Below are 19,784 nucleotides of genomic sequence, written 5' to 3'. Positions count from 1 at the left end.
CCGGCTGAGGACCATGGCCTCAGACTTAGAGGTGCTGATTCTCATGCCAGCCGCTTCACACTCGGCTGCGAACCGTTCCACTGCGAGCTGGAGGCCCCTCCGTGATGAAGCCAACAGAACCGCATCATCTGCAAAAAGCAGAGATGTGACTCTGAGGCCACCAAGGAAGAAGCCTTCCGCCACCTGGCTACGCCTAGAAATTCTGTCCATAAAAATTATGAACAGAATCGGTGACAAAGGGCAGCCCTGACGGAGTCCAACACCCACAGGAAACGAATCCGACTTATTACCGGCTATACGGACCAAGCTCTCACTGTGGTTGTACAAGGACTGAATGGCCCGCAGCAATGGGCCAGACACCCCATACTCCCGCAGAACCTCCCAAAGAACACCCCGAGGAACACGGTCAAATGCCTTCTCCAAGTCCACAAAGCACATGTAGACTATTTATTTAGAATAAAATAAAATAGCAAAAAACTATACACATATACATAAGCACTATATACATAAATATATATATATATATATATATATATATATATATATATATTTACATATACACACATATACACACACGTCAAACACTATAAATGCTAAACAACCAACTTTCCATGATCCTCACCACACCAATGAACCGGCATTTTGCAGCAATGGATTAACCCCATTGCACCAGAGTCTGCAGATCACCTGATCAAACTACACATGTAAATCTCATGTAAATCTCAGAAATCTCAGAAAATTTTAATCTCAGAAAATATTCAGCTTTTTTCTTTTAAATCTGTAAGTATTGACTCTTTTTTTTTTAAATCTCTGACATTCTGAGGGGTTTTCTTTTAATATCCACTTCTACCACAGGCCCCATCATTATCTTTTTTAAAGCCCTATAAACACTCTAGTAGGCATTTTGTAGGCTAGTTAACTGGTGTAATCTGATCAAACCTCCCGATCTTTGAATGATAAAACACTGGCTGTACTTCACACAATGACAAAGTGACTGCTACCTTCTCTTGGCCTCCTCATACTTCAGGCTCAGACGAACCTTCTCTGCCAGTTTGTTGTTGCTGGTCATGTACTGAAAAAATAAAAATAAAACAACAACATGACAGATATTAAAACTCATCAATTTAGTGACAAATCCCACTGAAAACTGTGTGGCAAGTTTCAGATTCTTGTAATGGTTAACATGCCGGAGTCATCTGAGTGAAATCATTCACTAATGTTACATAACAGCGCTCGACCACTTTTACGCACCGAATGAAAAGAAAATGCTAAAGAAACAAATAAATGCACAAATTGGTTTCCCTGCAGAAATCTAGTGGTGGAATTATAAGTAAACTGGATTACTTTACTGAGGATTTGCCAAGTGTTTTTGCTTTATATCTTTGGTAATTAAGTATCTTTTTGCTTCTGGTTGAACATACACTAATCTGAAGGCGTCAGATTGAACTCTGGACATATTTTTCAAATTAATCTGGAAATAACTGACAGATTGAACGTCAGTAAACGTAACTATGAGCAGAGTTATTAATTTAAGAAAACACAGGACTATTTTAACAACTAAACATCACAAAGTCTGATTTAGGTGGTGATACTAAGAAACCCCTTCTTTTTTTTTTTAAATGTAATCAATTTTTGCTCAGTCACAATCACTGAGCTCATGATTTTTAACAACAAATGAACTGCGTGGAGTGAATTGGGGGGATTTCACTGCATAGCTCTGTATGTTGCTTCAAAACATTTAGCAGTTTAAGACTCTGAGAGGCTTCAGGACTCAGCAAGACTGGAGGTCTGATAGCAAACCCCAAAAAAGAAAAAAAAAGGGGAAATGAGATGCAGCTCGGGGGCCTACCTCTGCAGGGATGTCGGTCTGCGAGCTGGCGTCAGAGTAGAGCCGCGGGATGGAAAGCTCTGAGTTGGCGAGCGAGGGGCTGCTGCCCCACAGCTCCTGCTGCGAGCCCAAGTCCAGCTGGAAACCGTCCTTCAACACGGCCAGTTTCTGCAGGAGCAGAGGAGAAACACAGAGTGCGCTGCAGGTTACAGGACGCACAACAGGAAGGAAGTGGTCCAGAGTAATGTCAGAAAGCAGCACACAGAATGTACTTTGGTTCACTGCTAAGCTTCATTCTCTGTTAGATAACATGAACTTCATAAGCACAAAGAAAGTGGGAAAACATTGTTCGGAAACAGAACGGAGGTTTCTGGCACAACGTCACCAGCTTTGTTCTGCATGGAGAAGAAAAGCGTCTAAAGACCAACAAGTTTCAGCCTGTGGCCTTCATCAGATCATCTAGAACCATGTTGCCAACAGCACTTTAAAAAGCACAGGTGTTTGTGTTCCTAATAGGAAAAATTTTAAACAATCAATTGTCTACATCCAGTATATTTATCCACCAGTGAAGCATCAGCAAGGTCAAGCTTTCAGCCATTAACACAGTCTGACCTTAATGATGGTGTTTACTCCTACCTACTTTTTTTCCCCTTTTTTAAAGTATTTTCCCAAGCATTAATTAATTAATCTTAATATTTTTGAGCCATTCAGAAGTCCAGAGTTAAAATGTGGTATCTGATCTTCCTGGGACGATAATCCAGTTATCCCATATTGGGCTGTACTGGGACGAAGAGTTTGGTTCTTCTAAACGTGTTCTCACCTCATACCAAATTCTAATCATGTACCAGTCTGAATGCTAGTTTTTGACTGTTAGAGTATTGAAACACGGAAAGAGGCAGTCCATAAGATTCCACCTGTGAGAAGTGTCATTTAAATATTTTCAAACCCAACATTCCCGCCTGACCTTTGCCCTCAAGTCTTTTATTTGATCATTTAGGAACTGAAGCTTTGAGGAATCATTAATAAGCTGAAGCCTGTTTGCACAGAGCCACTCAGTGAAAGTTGTTCAGGGCAAAGGGCAGCTGTGAAGTACCAACACTGTAAAAGTAAAAAGGCAACAATGTATATACGTTTGCGGTGCAGCCGTCAAGGCCGCCGCAGCGTTTCCTTTTATCTTTACGACCACGATGGACGCTGCAGTTTGTTTTGAAGCACACCGAGGAATGCAGCTTATCCACACTTTTATACGGAGCAGAAAAACAATGAAACACCTCTATCATAACAGTATATAAAATCCCCAGAGCTTTATCTTCAGTTTTAAAGCATAAAACAACACAAAGCTCCTACACCAGATATTGACAGCTTAAGTATCTGAACATTTTTTAAAAATCCAATAATCAGCATAATTTAGGGTTGATTCATCAAATCTTTTCCCCAGATTTGTCAGCTGAATGTTGATGCTACCATCTCCAGTTTAACCACATCTGGATTCAGATGTGGGGACTGTGGAGGCCACTGAATTACCTGCATTATCCTACTGGAACCTGCCATGAAGAGCCAACCAAGAACAAACCAATATGACTGGACAACTGGGTGGTACTGAGGTGTCCAAAAAAAAGAAAACCAAGTGAAAGAGTGAGGTTTCCATCCAAAGATCCAAAATGCCAGGTTACACCGGCTCGTTCAGTCTGGTTTTATATAGTGAGAGTGTTTCACCAACAAAAACAGCAGCTGAAACAAAAAGCCGAGGAGATACAGGAGTGTTTCTGCAAACACACACTTAAATTAAGCTTTACTGCAGCACCCTCCTTCTGCTCTCTCACGGTGATGATGATCACAGAGAGCAGAAGAAGTTTGAAGCTGTTGATTTTATGTGAAGATACCAAAATGAAACTACAGAAAGGGTTACATTTAACATAAACCTAATAACAGTTATAATACTGACTTGAAGCAGTCGTTGGAAAACATAGTAAAAAGAATCACTTTGATTAACAAGCTATGGGTGACCACTTTCTTTTTATCCAACCACTCTCTGAAGCTTATATTTACCCACTATTCAGAAATAAATTTGTGGCTTGTTTACGTGAAGATATACAATATGAACACACAAACACACATGAGAACAGACAACCTGACAGACTGAGCTGTCAGCTGCAGATGGTAGAGGGGGAGGAAGAGGGAGATGGACAGAAGGAGGAAGGCAGCAGATTATTTATTATTGAAAACACCCCATCCCTGCCCACCCCCAAAATCTGCAGTCACATTACACCTGAAATGTTTAATCTATATATATATATATATATGTATGTCAGAGTGAGTGTTTCAATACTGTACTTCAAATGCTGACAGAAAATGTTCGCCTTCATGCACACGTCTCCACTGTCAGCTCCATAAATACAGTTTTCAAGCTGTTGCATCAGAGCCCAAAAAGATAAAGTACATCAAAAACTCCAAGTTCATCTCCATGCACTTCATGTGCACCTGTAAACAAACCCTCAGCCTCATCATGCAACTTTAATTCCCCCTGCAGCCGTGGAGGAAATATGGATGAGTTCATACTACAATGATAGGACATGGGGGAGTGAAGGAGTGCTGGGAGATACCAGTCTACATCAGAAAGGAGTACAGAGAGACTGTCATTCATGCAAAACAGCGAGCTGGAAACTGGAACTATGAGAGAAGAAAAACAGACTGAAACATATTCAATGCAGCCTTAAAACAATTCAACATACATCACGGCTTCTGGGCTTTTTAAAAGTGACTTCAGCGTGACTCACTGTGTACATATACTACTACAGTACATGTTTCAGAGCCACAAAAACAGGTTACCAAGGGCCTAAAGCTGTACAGGAGCCACATTTAAAGACTCAAGACCTTTGTAAAACTGCCTTAGATTGAAATTAAGATAAACTTTTTCTATGTGAACACATTGATATCAGTTTAATATTAACAGCAAGGTGGAATGAAAGCATTTGTTCAAGTTAAAGAAAATAAAACACCTTAAACACACAATGCTGTTTGCTTCTCGAGCATTTCCAGGCACCAGCCTCAACCACCACCTTACCCTAACGTCATTTGTCCATCTCTGTAAATTAATGTCGGGTTCCTGTTATTACCCTAGACTAACCTCTAGCTGGGTATAAACCTCAGACTCTTTTGTATTTTTAATACTTTACATAAATCAGCTAATGCATCACACTAGCCTCATTTTACCCCAGAAACACTGTTTAAACAGCAGCGTTAGCCTCTCAGTCAAAACTGGTCACAATAACATGAAATGCTGCACCGTGGACATCCAAATGTTGATGTCATTTCCATGTATAACCAGGATCCACTCAGACCATCTCTTACACAGCAAGAAATATCAATCACATTATTGCAATTAACAAATGATTATTTTTATATTTGATTGACCTTCTTTGGTTATGATATCAGAGGGTTACATGGCATCCACTCCATGACCCTTTTAAGATATTCACATTTATCTGCATGCAAAATTTGTCTCACTTATTGCACAATGAATTTAACACGTCTGGACTGTCACGACCGTCACTTCTCTGCTGGCTCATCAGCAGAGTAGCACTGAGACATGTTCACCAAAAAACACTGGCTATCTGTAGCTAATTAAAATCACTCAAAGTCAAGGCTGTAATATAAACATGTAATATAATGCTCCCAGCGCCTTTAAACTTAACTTACACCTTTAATCTTCATTCATCCGAACCCAGGAGAAGAGATTAGTCCAAATTCATCAGGCATTTAAAGGTTCAGCTTTGTTTAAAAGCTGCTGAAGGCTGCACATTTTGTTAAGGTGAAAAAAAGAAAGAGATATCCAGATACTGGCATCTGATCTGGATAGTGTGGTGAAACATGTCAGGCAGGAAACATTGTGATCAGCTTTAGACCAAAAAACAAAAAGAAACTGCAGTTTTATTATTTAGTTTAGAGCAGGGATTCAAGAGCTACTGGGTGGCTCTGCGGCTTTATTTTGAAAGATCAGGTTGTGCTGTTGGAGTAAATCAGAGTGGATGAAAACTCTCAAACATCACCCCAGCTGATGTATTTGTTTCTTTAACTGCATTTTTGCTTCCACATCACATCCAAGATATCCACTTCTTAAGTCTGACATCATTAATGATTTCTGGGACAAAATGCTCCTTCAGGATCAACCACTGAGATCCGAGTGTCGCGATGACGGCCTGTCGAGGTTTTTTTTGGATTTTGGGGGTTTTTTTTGGAGAAAGTGAAAACCATTTCACTGAAGCAATACTAAAATTAGGTGTTGGCTGCCAACTATTCAAAATCATTGTAAAGTCAAGGTTAGGGGTTATTTTGTTTCATTTCAATCTCAAAAAGAAACAACATTTCAGGTCAACATTTCTAACAGTTTTTGAGATATGGCACCTGAGGAAAACTTCAAAGGCTTTATTTTGGTATACAGATGCTGAAAATATTCAAACGGTAAGGGTTTCAAAGTTTCAAAGGAGTGAAATGACGTATAATTGGAATTTTGGGTAGGAAAAAAAAAACTTTTAATTCATGAATTTGACATTGATGGAAAGCTTGTAGAAAGCTTGAGAATAAGGTAAAGATGGTTTATTTTTAACTTAAATCGCAACTCCGCATAAACAGTCAGCTGGGGAAGTAGAAGTTGCCACTTATCACTGTTTGAGTGGCCACTTGACCAGTTCTATAGCTATTAGCTAAGTGCTGCCGGTGCCTACTAAAAACCGGTTCTCCCCCTGATGCAGGTTCTGCTTAGAGTGACTGAAACATGTAACTTGAAAAGAAAAAAAAAAATGCAATTATGCCAAAAAAAAAAAAGAAAAAAAGGAAAATCAGGAAGGGGCAAAAAAATTTCACGGCACTGTACATCTCTCTAGAAATTACTAAGTGTGTTTTAAGTCTTCAATAAGTCATAAATAAGATGTGAAGGTTTCTGTGTTTGTAATGTGTAGCATGCCACACAATCCAGAAGTCCAGGCTTCTAAAGAAAACTAGTCAAACTCAGTTTTACCTGCATGAGCTCCTGTTTCTCCTTCTCCCCAGAGCTGATGGCATCCCGGATGGAGCGCACCTCGCTAAGGATGGCTTGGGCCTCCTGCAGCTTGTAACCAGATGGGCTGTTTGACACTTTCTGGTCAATCCTGGAGGTCAGGAGGAGGACAAGGGTGGAGAAGTGAAGGCAGGGGAAGGTAAGGAGACAGGAAATGGAGGTCAGTTAGAACGATGATTGAAAACAGTGTACGCAGCACCCACACATGTTGGTCATACAGTTCTTTATTTATTCACAGCAGATGACTGCCCCTCCCTGAGCCCGTTTCTGTTGGAGGTTTCTTCCTGTTAAAAGGGAGTTTTTCCTTCCCACTGTTGCCAAGTGCTGCTCATAGGGGGGGGGGGTCATCTGATTGTTGGGTTTTCTCTATATGGTCTTTACCTTTCAATAAAAAGCACCTTGAGGTGGCTGTTGTTGTGATTTGGCGTTTTGTAAATAAAACTGAGTTGAACTGAATTTAGCAACTCTTAACAGAACAAACAAAAAAGCAGCACTTTGATCATTCCAGTGACTTTAAATAAGCTTCATTTTTATTACTGACACAGGAACTGGAGCAGCAACACACTTCAAACAGAGGGGGCTGCTTCTTGTAACCACAGCACTTTACTGCCAGTCACTCAACAAGTTTCATTAAAAACAGAATTACGACTTGCTGAAGAGCTCCACTGGCAGCATTACTCATTCACACGTTCTCCTGATCCAAACTTTGTCAAGGACTAAATCTAGATTATACGAAAGTCTGAAAATTCTCCAGCACCAAGATACGTTGGCGGGCTAAAGTTCAACTTTTACTTATTTGACCTTTTGATACAGAAAGTTCATATCTAAGTTCTGAAATTTTTCAGTAACAACCAGTGCTGTTAAATTTCTGGTCTTTGCAGACACAAATCTTCACTCCTTCATGCCTTAAAGTAAAAGCAAGGTTATTCAAGAGTTATTGGCTGAAAACCTGATCAGCTCAGTTTTACTTCTGACAGCAAACCAATGCAGACACATCAAGTTTAAATACCAACAACGATGTTTCGATTCCACTCTTGACAAATAAATCAAGCTTTAATGAGCAGAGCCTTGAGACCTTTTTATTATCTCATATACTGCTGGGTAGCTTAATATCTAATAGTCTTGGATAGTTTATTAATGGACTTATAAATGCTTCAGACTTCTCCTGCATGCAACAGGTAGCTGGCTGCAGCCAAATTCTGACAAAAGACTCAAACTCTTCCTCAGATGTGATGGTTGCTTCAGCCTGTCTGCTTCACTGGTGAACTCATAACTCACTGACCTGAATGCATCACGGGTTGTCCAACAAAAATTTTAAATGGCCTGGTCCAGCAGGTTACATCATATACTCTACTGGAATTAGTGTGTGGTTTAGGCGAGGAAGCTACCTGGATAGTTCATATAGGAGGCAGTGAATGCACTGGATGATTAGACCTGCTGATGGACATTTGTGTGCTCACACGCACCTCTGTTGGTAAGTCCTAGAATCATTCAAGGAGGCAGTACAAGTTCAGGTGTGCAATGCTTAAACCTTCAGATTACCCCAACCAGATTTTAGATTGAAGTGTTTGTGAGACCTTCATTTTTTCCTGTGAAACAGCTGATAGAACAGATGTTTTCAGGATATGAACGAGTGGTTAATCCCACCTCTAATCTACCCACAGATGTGGCTCATAAAAACCTTTCGAATATAAATAGCCAATAATGGAATGATTTGTTCTATCTTTCGCTGAAATTACAAAAAACAAACAAAAAAAACGAACACAACACAATCGGGAAGGTTGATATTTTAAAAACCAACCATTTATTTGATTATTCAAGAACCTCTCAATAATTAAACGCGATTTCTGCTGCTCCTGACTTCCACATCGACAGAGAAGGTTTGAGTACAGCAGTCTGGACTGAATAAGGACTGAATGTTTGTTCAAGATCCAGGTAAGACACGGGATCCTGGTCATGGCTGTGAGCAGACCGTGACTACAATCGAAGGCAGCAGCAGCCATGTAAAGCCCGTCATCGGTAAGTCATGCATGCATCTGAACAACCAGCCTGTCCACATTCTTCGGAGAGGGAAGAGGGGAGGGAGGTTCAGGCAGAGTGAGAGCAAGGGACAAAACAAGGTACAGCAGGAATGAGGAAGTGAGCAGGGAGGGAGGCACTTGTCTGTAACAGGCTGAGGGAACAAGTAATCCTCTCAAAATCCTTCTCAAACATGGACTTATGCTCACTGAAAGTGGCGCTATGAACCTCTAGAATTATAATCTAGATGTGCACTCTGCACTTACAGAATCTGAACAAAGTAAACACCTAAAAGTGAAATTCCAGAGCATACTGTACAGGTTATATACTCGAGAGCAGTGTTTACTGAACTGGCAGGTACAGCAACAGCTCTTGCTTCTGTTTAGGTAAACATTTGCCTATCAGAAGCATCCAAAAGAATGAAACCATCTCTGACTTCAAACAAGTCCTGACTGAAACTAGTTGCTGAACGCTTCACAAACCTACTTTCACTGCAAGCCTAAGGGTGATTTGTATCGTATCATATTGCACCAGAGTGCTTTTGACCCCCATAGTTCAGTTTGTTAGACTGGTGTGGGCAAAGGTACTGGACTTGGGAATGGTGCATATGTAGCGTAGGTTCAATCAAGGTTCAACTAAGCCTGTGGTGTATCTCAGTGTATACACACCTCAGATTAGCACTCTACAGTAACTGGTTAATGTGAACATGAAGTCCAGCCAGTTTAGATCTTTATAATAAAAATATACCAGACATCAGGGCTGTACTGATCCTTTCTAATGTGATACACACACCTTGGCTTAAGGCATCTGCCGATATCGATCAATACAAAACTAAACTGATACCAGTGTTAGATTGATAAGCTGTAATCCTCACTGTGAGGATGCCGTGGGGACTCATTCTTTTCTGTTTAAGGCAACTTCAGGTCCAACTTATAAAATAAAATATAACAAATAAATACATCCAAGTCCTTTAATTTACTGAACAGGAATTTATTAGTAAAATAAATATATGTATCAATATTATTCACCATTAACACAAGGAGATTGCACAAGTCTCCTGGGGGGAGGCAACTTTTCTCCGAACAATCTGCAACCACTCTGAAACAGATTTTTGAAGGTCTGCAAATAATTGCCGTCTAATGTATAAACACAGACAGACTGCCAACACGCTGCAATCAATCTGAGTCCGTCTGTGACGATGAGTCCAACCTGTCTGTGACACGTCTGTTTACAACAGACAACTTGACTCAACTGGTTGCCAACTGGTTGTATTCTAGTTATATGGGACTGTCATTTTGCAGTTAGATCCCCATCCTGCAGCAACAAATTTCTGTTTCAAATCTATGATGTTCCGGCTGGACTGTGAATGTAAGGAGTTAATGTGAATTTCTGTTCATGTAGACAGCAACAGTAATTTTTATCTCAGTTAATCACTCTATTGTCACAAACATATTGCACCAAAGTTGCTCTGAAGACAGCACCAGACTCTTCAACGGCAGTGAGATCACAAATTCACTGCATACGGTCGTGTCGCGATTTCCAGCCACTGTTTTCCCTAGAGTGACTGTAGGGAAGCTCTGCCTTTGTGTAATCTTGCTTTCATTTAAATCCATAAAGGAGCTCCAAAAGAGTTTCAAAACATACCTTTTTTCCTATTGCTAAAAAAAAAAATTGATTTCAGGAAACCAGTCATGTCCGGTAGTTTGTTATCCTTTAGTTGTCCTGTTTTGGTATCTTTGATTTGGATATGTATTAGTATTTTTGAGCTTATTTAATATTGTGTGTACCTGCTAAGGAACTACAGATGGAAGTCATCTAAATCAGCTACAAGGCATCTTTACCCTTGAGAGATTAATTTTTTAATGGTCCAAAGAATAAAACTAAACAAATTATGGGAAGCCTGCATACTTCTGGGCTTACATTTGTTCCTCTTTCCTGCTCATAAACGTTCACTCTCATGCACAGCAGTGAAATCTTATCAGGAGTCGAGTGTGTAGCTGCATTCCAGTCTGAGCCAATTTTTATTTCTGCGTACAGCGATTGGCTGTTCGAACGTCATCTGAACGACTAGTGGAATGGGAGGGGAAAGTCACAGAGGAATGCCGTCCGACCGCTCGGCCTCAGCCACTCTTTAATCCTTCTGACACTCTCACCGTGCTGCGTGGGGCAAGACAAACAGACCGGACATTCCTATTCGGTTGAACCAGCAGCATACACAAAAAAAAGCCCCAGCCACTTTTAAGTGCACATTCAGAGGACTTCACTCCATATTCAGAGGGGTAGAATTAGGTCAAAGAGACGAGCGTTCCCTCTTAAATATGCCCTGTTCCTGATAGAGGAGTTTAATGATCAGAAGGAATGTGTGATAACAACTGAGGCGATAAGCAGCGGCTCATTTACACCACTTCAATCTCCACTTTCACATTTACATTTCGGCTTTCTGAACACACACAGAGGGGCAAATTCCAACCAATGCAGTGACAAGTTAAGTCATAGATACTTTATCTCTTCAATAACACAATGTGATGTAGATAAAAGAAGAGGATAACATAATGACAGATAAGAGACAGGATGAAAACTCCTGTCAGCAAACTGATGATAGTGGTCCATATCTGAGGGTTTTAATTCAGATGGATTCATATTTTCCCAGTAGAAGGTTTTTCTGTCTCTCTTGTCAGAGACTTGATCTCAGCCATAAGATGCTCCCTGTTAACACTGTTTCAGTGCTGATCCAGGTTTATTGAGTTCTCTGACAAGGAAAATATATGTTAATACAATTACCTTATGTTTAAGTGATCATGCGATTTTTTTTTTTCCTGCCATAGTTTGAACCGTTTTTTTGCTTAGAAATGCACTAACTGTAATTTATAGCTTCCTTCAAATATCCATGTTCAGCTGGGTGTTGGTGATTTAAGCGTCTGATTAGGTTTGCTGTTACGAACATTTCTGTGGTGTTCCCTCCAGAGGTTTACTTTGGAGGATTTTGTACCTTCACTCACAGTGAGGAGCTTCCACACTAACGACATGCTAGTGTGTGGCTGTGAGCACACATCGGCTCGTAATCGGACATACGTGAGGCTGACTGGTCAGTCACTGGTCAGGGCTGAGAATGCTGGGAGTCGACTGATTCTGGTCCCCGGCCGGTCAATCAGTGCAACTCGAGCAAAGCTTTTATGGTACGAACCTCTGATTACTGGCAGTTTGGGAGTGTTAAACTCTCAGCAAAAATGCCTAAAGTTTCTGTGTTTGTTTGTTTTTTTTCCCCATTTTATGGTTTCCTGTCTGCCCTCAATTAGATTTTTTGTTTGCTCGTTATATATAAGTTCTCTGAATGATTTGAACAGACCTAACAACTCAAAAAGAGAAAACTTAAAACTTTAATTTTGGACTCTTGTTCTGTTAATCTATTCATTACTGCCTAAGAGTTTTTTTTATCCATCATGGTCTCCTGAAGTTTTTCCTCCTGGACCAGAGAAACTGTGGCCTATATGGTTTTATTTTGCTTAGAATAAAGATTTTATATTCTCTGGAATAAAACACAAGGCACAGATGGCGGTTTAGTGTGGACAAGGAGCCACAACAGAAATAGAAATAAAGCTATTTTTAGTCCTGTTAATCTGGAATCTTAACTTGTAATGAATTTAGAGGGTTTTTTTTTATGATAATCCAGAGTAATATTCAACACTGCACCACATAAACACTCCAGATTTCACCAAACAAAATATTAATCGTGCAGGAATTGGTGTGTCAGTTTTTTTTTACTTTTCTTTTTGCAACATTTACCAAAACATCAACAAGAGAAAGTCAAGAAGTGCTTTTCTTTATTTGCAAAATATGAAAACCTTCACTTATTCCTCTTTCTGTGCCAGGGAAATAAATAAAAAAAAACTTTATAATAAATAAATACCTAAACTGTGTGAGTATTTCAGCCCTCCATTACACCATCTTTGAACAGCACAAAAATGACAGCACACGGCAGGTTAATATCAACCACTGGCATCAATAAACTTCCTTTTCGGCTGACATGTTGGTGCAAACCCAAAATGAAAAAGTGAAAACCTGCCCAGAGAACTAATATCTGAACAACTGAGTATTAATCTTCAGGATATTGCTGCAGATTTTCTCTGAGGGTAGAATTAATCTACCTGTCTGCCCTTTAAACTACTCACTGAGCTGTGAGCCTGCAAAGACTGAAGGAAGGTCACACAAACACTTTCTATTCAAGTCAGATTTTGACCGCCTCGCTCTGCTCACCAAATTAAATAAGGAGCCTAGAAAGGTGAGGACCAAATATCAGAGCTGCCTTTTCACAAGTACACCTGTCAGTGCTGCCCTTCAGCAAGGAGGACGGACTCGATTAATACCCCCTGGACAACAATAGGACAGGACAGCAGGACGGATGAAGACACTCCGATGAAAAACTCACTGTTTGAGCGTCTCGAAGCCTTGCTCTTTATACTGCAGCTCCTGCTTCATACAGGCCAGGTCCCGCTTCAGCTTCTTCACCTGAGACAAAGCAAACAGAAACACTCTCAGGGTTAGAAAGTCAACCTCAGGACTAAAGCATTCTTATTTGCATCCTTAAATAAAGGCTCCATCCTTCCTAGGAACAGCTGAGCTCTGTATGTTACTCAAAAGTAGCGGGTATGAAGGTGAAATGGCTTGTTTCAAACTAAGACCCAGTATAAAATAAATAAGGATTATTCTGAACTGTGAATCATGCAAAGCGGCTCCAGTGAGTCCAAAAAAATTTGGCAGAATGGATCCACCTTAAGATGAGCTCTCACACATATAATACAGCAGGGGATTTACACACAGCACATGAGGGAAGAATGAGTTTGGTATGCAGTCATGTTGCTTTACACCGAACATGTTGGGGGGGTGTGGCCAGAGTTTGACTCAGGTGACTCTCCGGTGCATATTTGATCCACAGCCAGGAGGTGTGTATGTAAAGCACTTTGTTTTTTTCCCTTTCAAGATGAACAACAGCAGGGTTTGCACCAGTGTTGCACAACCCCAGGAGACCTGCTGATCCTGAGTTCACCCCCCCTTTCTTTTTTTTAAACTGCAACTGTTAAGTTTGTGTTATGTATCCTAACAGCCTGCTGTCCCTGCTGACTGTTTCTAAAAATTAAAAAAAATTTAAAAAAACTCTTAAACACTGTGAAGAAGAAATAAAAATGAGTGAAGAACCAGGCAAACCTTATGACTTAATACAGTTTTAAATGTTCACTAATCAAAGTAGGTAGATCATTCTCTGATGTGCGTAAATGAGGTTAAATATTATTCACACGTTATTTTCTTAATGTTTTTTTAGACTAATGACCCTGCATAAGTGGAAACACTGTGTGTTTATATATTTTTTAAAAAATGCAATGTCTCTGAGCTGAATATTTGGACTTTGAGTTGTTGAACTCAGAGCTTCAGGATGGAGATGGCCTTACCCGACTTTTGGCCGTGGCGATCTCCGCTTTGAGGATCTCCGGGTCGTATTTGCTGGAAGAGGATGATCTGGAATTCACTGCAAGAAAAACAGGTCAATAAATGATGCTGAAGAAGTGACCCTCGAGTCCTTTTCTGCTTTCGCTCTAATTTTTGTGTGAGGATGCTGATCTGACTGAGGAGACCTCTGAGGCAGAACCGTTAGGTCCATGTGGAGAAATGGGAATAAAGCTGCTGAACTGAAGAAATACCGAGAGGAGTGTCAAAGTACAGAGTTAGTAAAGAAAAAATATATATATATATATATATATATATATATATATTAGGGGTGGGACTCAATTAAAAAAATTAATCAAATTAATTAGAGGCTTTGTAATTAATTAATCTAAATTAATCGCATTTTAATCACATTTAAATATTTGACATGATAAATATTCATTTAAGTTTGGTTGATGAATGAATCAATATACATAAGCTTATGTATATTAAATTTTGTTTATTTTCCCACCAGTCTACTACACAGACCAACGAAGGGTGGAAGTGCTCCTGTGATAAGCAAACACCTGAAATTAAAGTTAAGCATCGTAACTGGATAGTTTTATTCAACATGTTTCAACTATGTTTATATTAATTCATCCATCAATAATGTTCTTTTTTCAATTTAATCTTGATTTTTTTTTTTCACATTTTTCACTTAAAATACATTTAATTAATGATTCCTATTGTACTGACTTTTAGTTGTTTTTTATTTAATTATTTTAATGTATTTATTTATTATCTTTTTCTGTGTTCTGTCTTTATTATTTTCTTGTATTTATAACTGTTATTTACACTGCATGTACGTAGTGATCATGAATGTTTATATTAGTTTTATCATTATTACAGTGTTGATGTCCCCTGAGTGATTACAGGTGTGATGAGAAACCAACTGAGCAGCTGAAAGAATCTTCTTCTTTCAGCTGCTCCCTTTAGGTGTCCCCACAGCACATCATCTGCCTCCATCTCACCCTATCTCAGTATCCTCCTCCGTCACACCAGCCCTCTGCATGTCCTCCTTCACTATATCGATGAATGTTTTCTGCAGTACTCATTTCTATTCTTGTCCATCTCACTCACTCACAATGAAAATCTGAGCATCTTCAGCTCGGCCTCCTGTCTTTTTATCAGCGCCACCATCTCTGAACCATACATCATAGCAGGTCTCACTGCCATGTTACAAACCTTCCCTTTCACTCTTGCTGCAATCCTTCTGTCATAAATCACCCCTGACACTCATCTCCACCCACTCCACCCTGTCGGCTCAATCTTGCACTGCCCATTGCTTTAGATGGTTGACCCCAGATATTTAAACTCACCCACCTTCACTATCCCTACTACTTACAGCTTCACTGTTTCACCTGTCTGCCTCTCATTCACAGACTGGTTATAATGGTCTGTGAGACTGACTGTCACCATCACAGACAAGAAGGGGCTCAGAGATCCCTGACATAAAGTCAAATACACGGAGGTTCTATTTGTACCCAAGATAAACATCATCCTCAACATCTCCATCACTTACAGCTCGTCTGCGACGTCGACTTGTCCCTCCATGCGTCGTTAAGCTGCAGGTACTCCTGCTGTGCCAGGCGGAGCCTCTGTTCCTTCACCTGGTAGATCTCCTTCTGGGCGCTGAGTGCATCGCGGGCCACGACCAGATAGTCTCGCAGCATGGCCTCCTGCTCCCGCTGCCACTGGGCCCGCGGGTCCTCCAGCTGGGTGCTCTCTGAAGGAAAAGAAGAAGTGAAGACAAGGAGGGTATAGAGAAGACAGAGTTCATGGAAAAAGCCCCGAAGGTGGACGTTTAAAAGAACTCTGCATAATTTCAGAAACCCTTTAGTAAATTACACCTCTGCTGTTGAGAAAAGGAACAGAGATGGAATGACTGGAAACATAAGCAGATGTTTAAAGGTAACTTGTTCCATTTGGAGGGGCCCAAAACGTTTTGTGACTTCTTTTGATACAAAAGAGGAACTGGTCTGAGCTTCTTAATGTTTAATTCTAATTAGCACTAACAGAAACCCACTTAAACTATAAGGCACAATTACAACAACATTGTACTATTTTTCAACAGTTTTTTTTCCTTAATGGGATAAATTTGCCATTTTTTCTCCTAATTTTTCCATTTTTCCCATTAGCCAGTCCCTCCCCTCTCCATTGACAGTATGACTTCATGAAGCTAAGCAGTCTCTAAGCCTGAGTGAGTGGTTGAATGGTCTCTAGGCCTAAAATGAAATCTTACACCAAAGTTAGACTCATACTGCTGGTATGTTATTACATGTCCATTCACAGAGGTAGGAAAAAGAGGATCAAGAGTCAGAAAATGAAGAAACTGAGGAGGATAAGAACAGCAAACTCACTGGTGTTGTGGTCGACATAGTACGGTCCGACGATGGGGTCGTACGCCTCCTCCCAGCCAACCGGCAGCTCATCCCCAATACAGTCGGCAAACGTCAGAGGCTTCGTCTGCCTGAAGAGCACAAAAAAGAAAACAGACTCAGAAGACAGAAACCTCTTCACAATCAGGGCAAGAGACATAAACATCACCTCACTGTCACAGACAAGGATACATAAATACACAGACAGATATTTAGGGTTTCTGGGGCTGATAGGAGCACGCCTGGTCTGTTAAAGCCATCATTTACACAAGTTTTATGCATCTTTAGTTTTGTCCACTTGATAAACAAAAATGTGTTTAAGCTTGAATGCATTAAAGCTGTGTAATATTTGTTTAGAAACACATCAAAATCAAACCCAAACATTCAGACCCTGCTGAAGAAGCATGTCTAAATAAATCCACTCAAACACTGTTTTTATCACCACTTGCTGTCTGTCTGAAAGCTTCTTCAGGAGGAGACGGAGGAGGAGGAGGAGTCCTCCATTCACCTCTGAGGGGGCAATAGGAGAAAAGGGCCGGGATGTGTAGGGGGAGTTGTCCCTGTCGCTCACCACAATAGGAGGAAACCAACCCGCTGCATTCCACAAGCAGTGGTGACATATTGCTTGGAGGTTTCTGGGGCAACCTCATGACCTTAAAGCGACTTCACTGCAGCCGCGATGCTGACATTAAATATTAAAAATCCCACCTGGACTCATAACAATGATGTTTCTGTGCCACATTCTCTACTTCACAATCCTGTTGTGCGTGAACTGAAATACAAAATGAAACCAGACAAAAAACTATTTCACATCTAATGCTATCAGCAAGAGTAAAGCTGGGACAATAAACTTTTTTTTAAAAAAATGGCCAGTTTTCGCTAGCACCTTAGACCTTTGTTTTATTTTGGGAAATCATTTTTAACATCTAGATCAGAGGTCCCCAACCACCGGGCCGTGGGCCGGTACTGGTCCGTGGGTCATTTGGTACCGGCTGCACTTAAAGAATAAATAACTTACATTATTTCCGTTTTACTTAATATCTGAGTCTGAACAATGTTTTATTTTGAAAAATGGTCTGATTCTTTCTTACATTCATGACTCCCTCTTGACGTGTCAAGACGCTTGTCACGGTCACATAATACTTCACTGCTAAAATTAAACCCACAAGCTTTGCTGGTTCCCGCGCCTGTCTAACGAAATAGGTTGGTTGACCTACATAACCCTCGTTTAAATATTTGAGTACTCAACATGCATAGAAAAGCGCAATATAAGCACTAGTCCATTTACCATTTACATTTAGCAACACCGGGGATAGCAATAAGGTGGACCCAGCCAACAAGCTGACTCTCCGGCGCTAGACACCGCGGCTCTGCAGCCACTCTCCTGTGAAATCAAAGCTTGTATTGGTGTGTGCCGGCCGAACTCAGCCAACCCACAAGCTAGCAAAAAAGTTGCAGAGATACAAGATCAGGGCTCACACTGACTCAGCGTTATGAGTTGTATTTTTCATGTTTAAGTCGAAGTTGACTAAATCAGATTTTGGCTCTAGTTGGATGGCATCCGCAGGTCCTGATTTTTCCTGACGTTAATTCCAATAAAATCATCTCCTAAATCAGTCAGATTTTCGCCTACCTCGGATGAAAATTCTGGTCCCATTGTTACATTTCCAATTAAATGTGATCCATAAGCCGGATGAGTTTAGCGCTAAAGCCCCCGTCAGCTCCCGTCCGCCCACTTCCATGCATCGGCTCATTCGTGCACAACTACACTAACGCCTGGAGATCGCTTTAGTGTCTATATCAGTTCACCGGAGGCAATCATGGCAAGCGCAGGAGGCAAGCGTAAGCTACAAACTCACACTTACGAGCAAAAATATGAGATTATAAAATTTGCAGAAGCAAATCCAGAGATGAAGCAGAAGCAATTCCAGCAAAATTCGATATTAGACCCCAAACTGTGGGATATTTTGAAGAATCCGATTTTATCCGACTTACACATAAGACTGATTTTTTACAAGTCCGATGAAATTCCATGGGCCATTTGAATCCGACTGAGGTGATTTCTACTGTATTTGTTTTTGCAGCGTATCTTATTTTTAAGGCATGTTTAAACGTTACATGGCGACCAGAGAGCGATGCAGGCAGAGAGGATGTTATTCATGCTGTGGTGTGATGTTAGGACACTGCTGATAGAGTTGCATACGCATACACAGTAGGGCTGCAACTAGCGACTATTTTGATAGTCGATTAGTCATCGACTATTGAAATGATTAGTTGACTAATCGAATTATGAATTACATACCGTATTTTTCGGACTATACGTCGCTCCGGAGTATAGGTCGCACCAGCCAAAAAATGCATAATAAAGAAGAAAAAACATATATAGGTCGCACTGGACTATAAGTCGCACTTTTTTTTGGGTGGGGGGGGGGGGGGGGGGGGGGGGGGGGGGTTGATAGAATCCGAGACCCAGAGCAGAAATTCCATCTTGAACGGCAATTTAAAATAATAATGGATTAAAGAACAGGACGAACACGGTTACACCTACGTTATGCTAACGTAACACATTCAGCTACATGACGCACAACGAACACGTGTTCGGTATGTTAACGTAACATTAAGTTATTCCGATAACCATAGCATAAAGAACATACTAACAAGTTAACCAAACCATCAATCCATTGAATTCTTCATCCTCGGTGTCACTTCTAAACAATTCCGTACACTCCGTAGACGAAGCGCCGCTTCCTCTTCTGTGTCGCGTTAGTCAGACTCGTCGTCAGCTGCAGTTCCAATTATTCCAGCCTTTCTGAATCCCAACAGGATGGTTTGTCACTGAAGCCCATGTTTTCTTGATCCATCCAATGACTTCCAGGAAAGTTGGGTGGCGCATTCTCCCAGTTGCCGTTAAGCTGTGCTCTCCATCCATCATCCACTGCGCCCACAGGTTACGCAAGACTGCCTTAAAGCTGCAGTTCACGGAGATGTCAAGTGGCTGGAGTATTTTGGTTCATGTGTTATAAAT

At 40.7% G+C, this 19,784-nt stretch overlaps 1 protein-coding gene across 1 annotated transcript in view; it reads right to left on the bottom strand.

Moving 5' to 3' along the window:
* wwc1 (WW and C2 domain containing 1) overlaps positions 1 to 19,784 on the bottom strand; it is a 58,876-nt gene that overhangs the window by 29,265 nt on the left and 9,827 nt on the right. Inside the window, exons 2-8 of the mRNA XM_030746091.1 lie at positions 16,742 to 16,851; positions 15,904 to 16,107; positions 14,348 to 14,424; positions 13,330 to 13,409; positions 6,846 to 6,975; positions 1,850 to 1,996; positions 1,002 to 1,072 (exon numbers count right to left, since the gene is read on the bottom strand). Coding sequence (XP_030601951.1) covers positions 1,002 to 1,072; positions 1,850 to 1,996; positions 6,846 to 6,975; positions 13,330 to 13,409; positions 14,348 to 14,424; positions 15,904 to 16,107; positions 16,742 to 16,851 — 819 coding nt within the window. The remainder of the gene's footprint in view (positions 1 to 1,001; positions 1,073 to 1,849; positions 1,997 to 6,845; positions 6,976 to 13,329; positions 13,410 to 14,347; positions 14,425 to 15,903; positions 16,108 to 16,741; positions 16,852 to 19,784) is intronic.

The sequence above is a fragment of the Archocentrus centrarchus genome, chromosome 14, assembly GCF_007364275.1.
Source record: "Archocentrus centrarchus isolate MPI-CPG fArcCen1 chromosome 14, fArcCen1, whole genome shotgun sequence".
NCBI classification, from domain to species: domain Eukaryota; kingdom Metazoa; phylum Chordata; class Actinopteri; order Cichliformes; family Cichlidae; genus Archocentrus; species Archocentrus centrarchus.
Note: the sequence above shows the minus strand (reverse complement) of the source record. Positions and strands in the feature narration are given on the sequence as shown.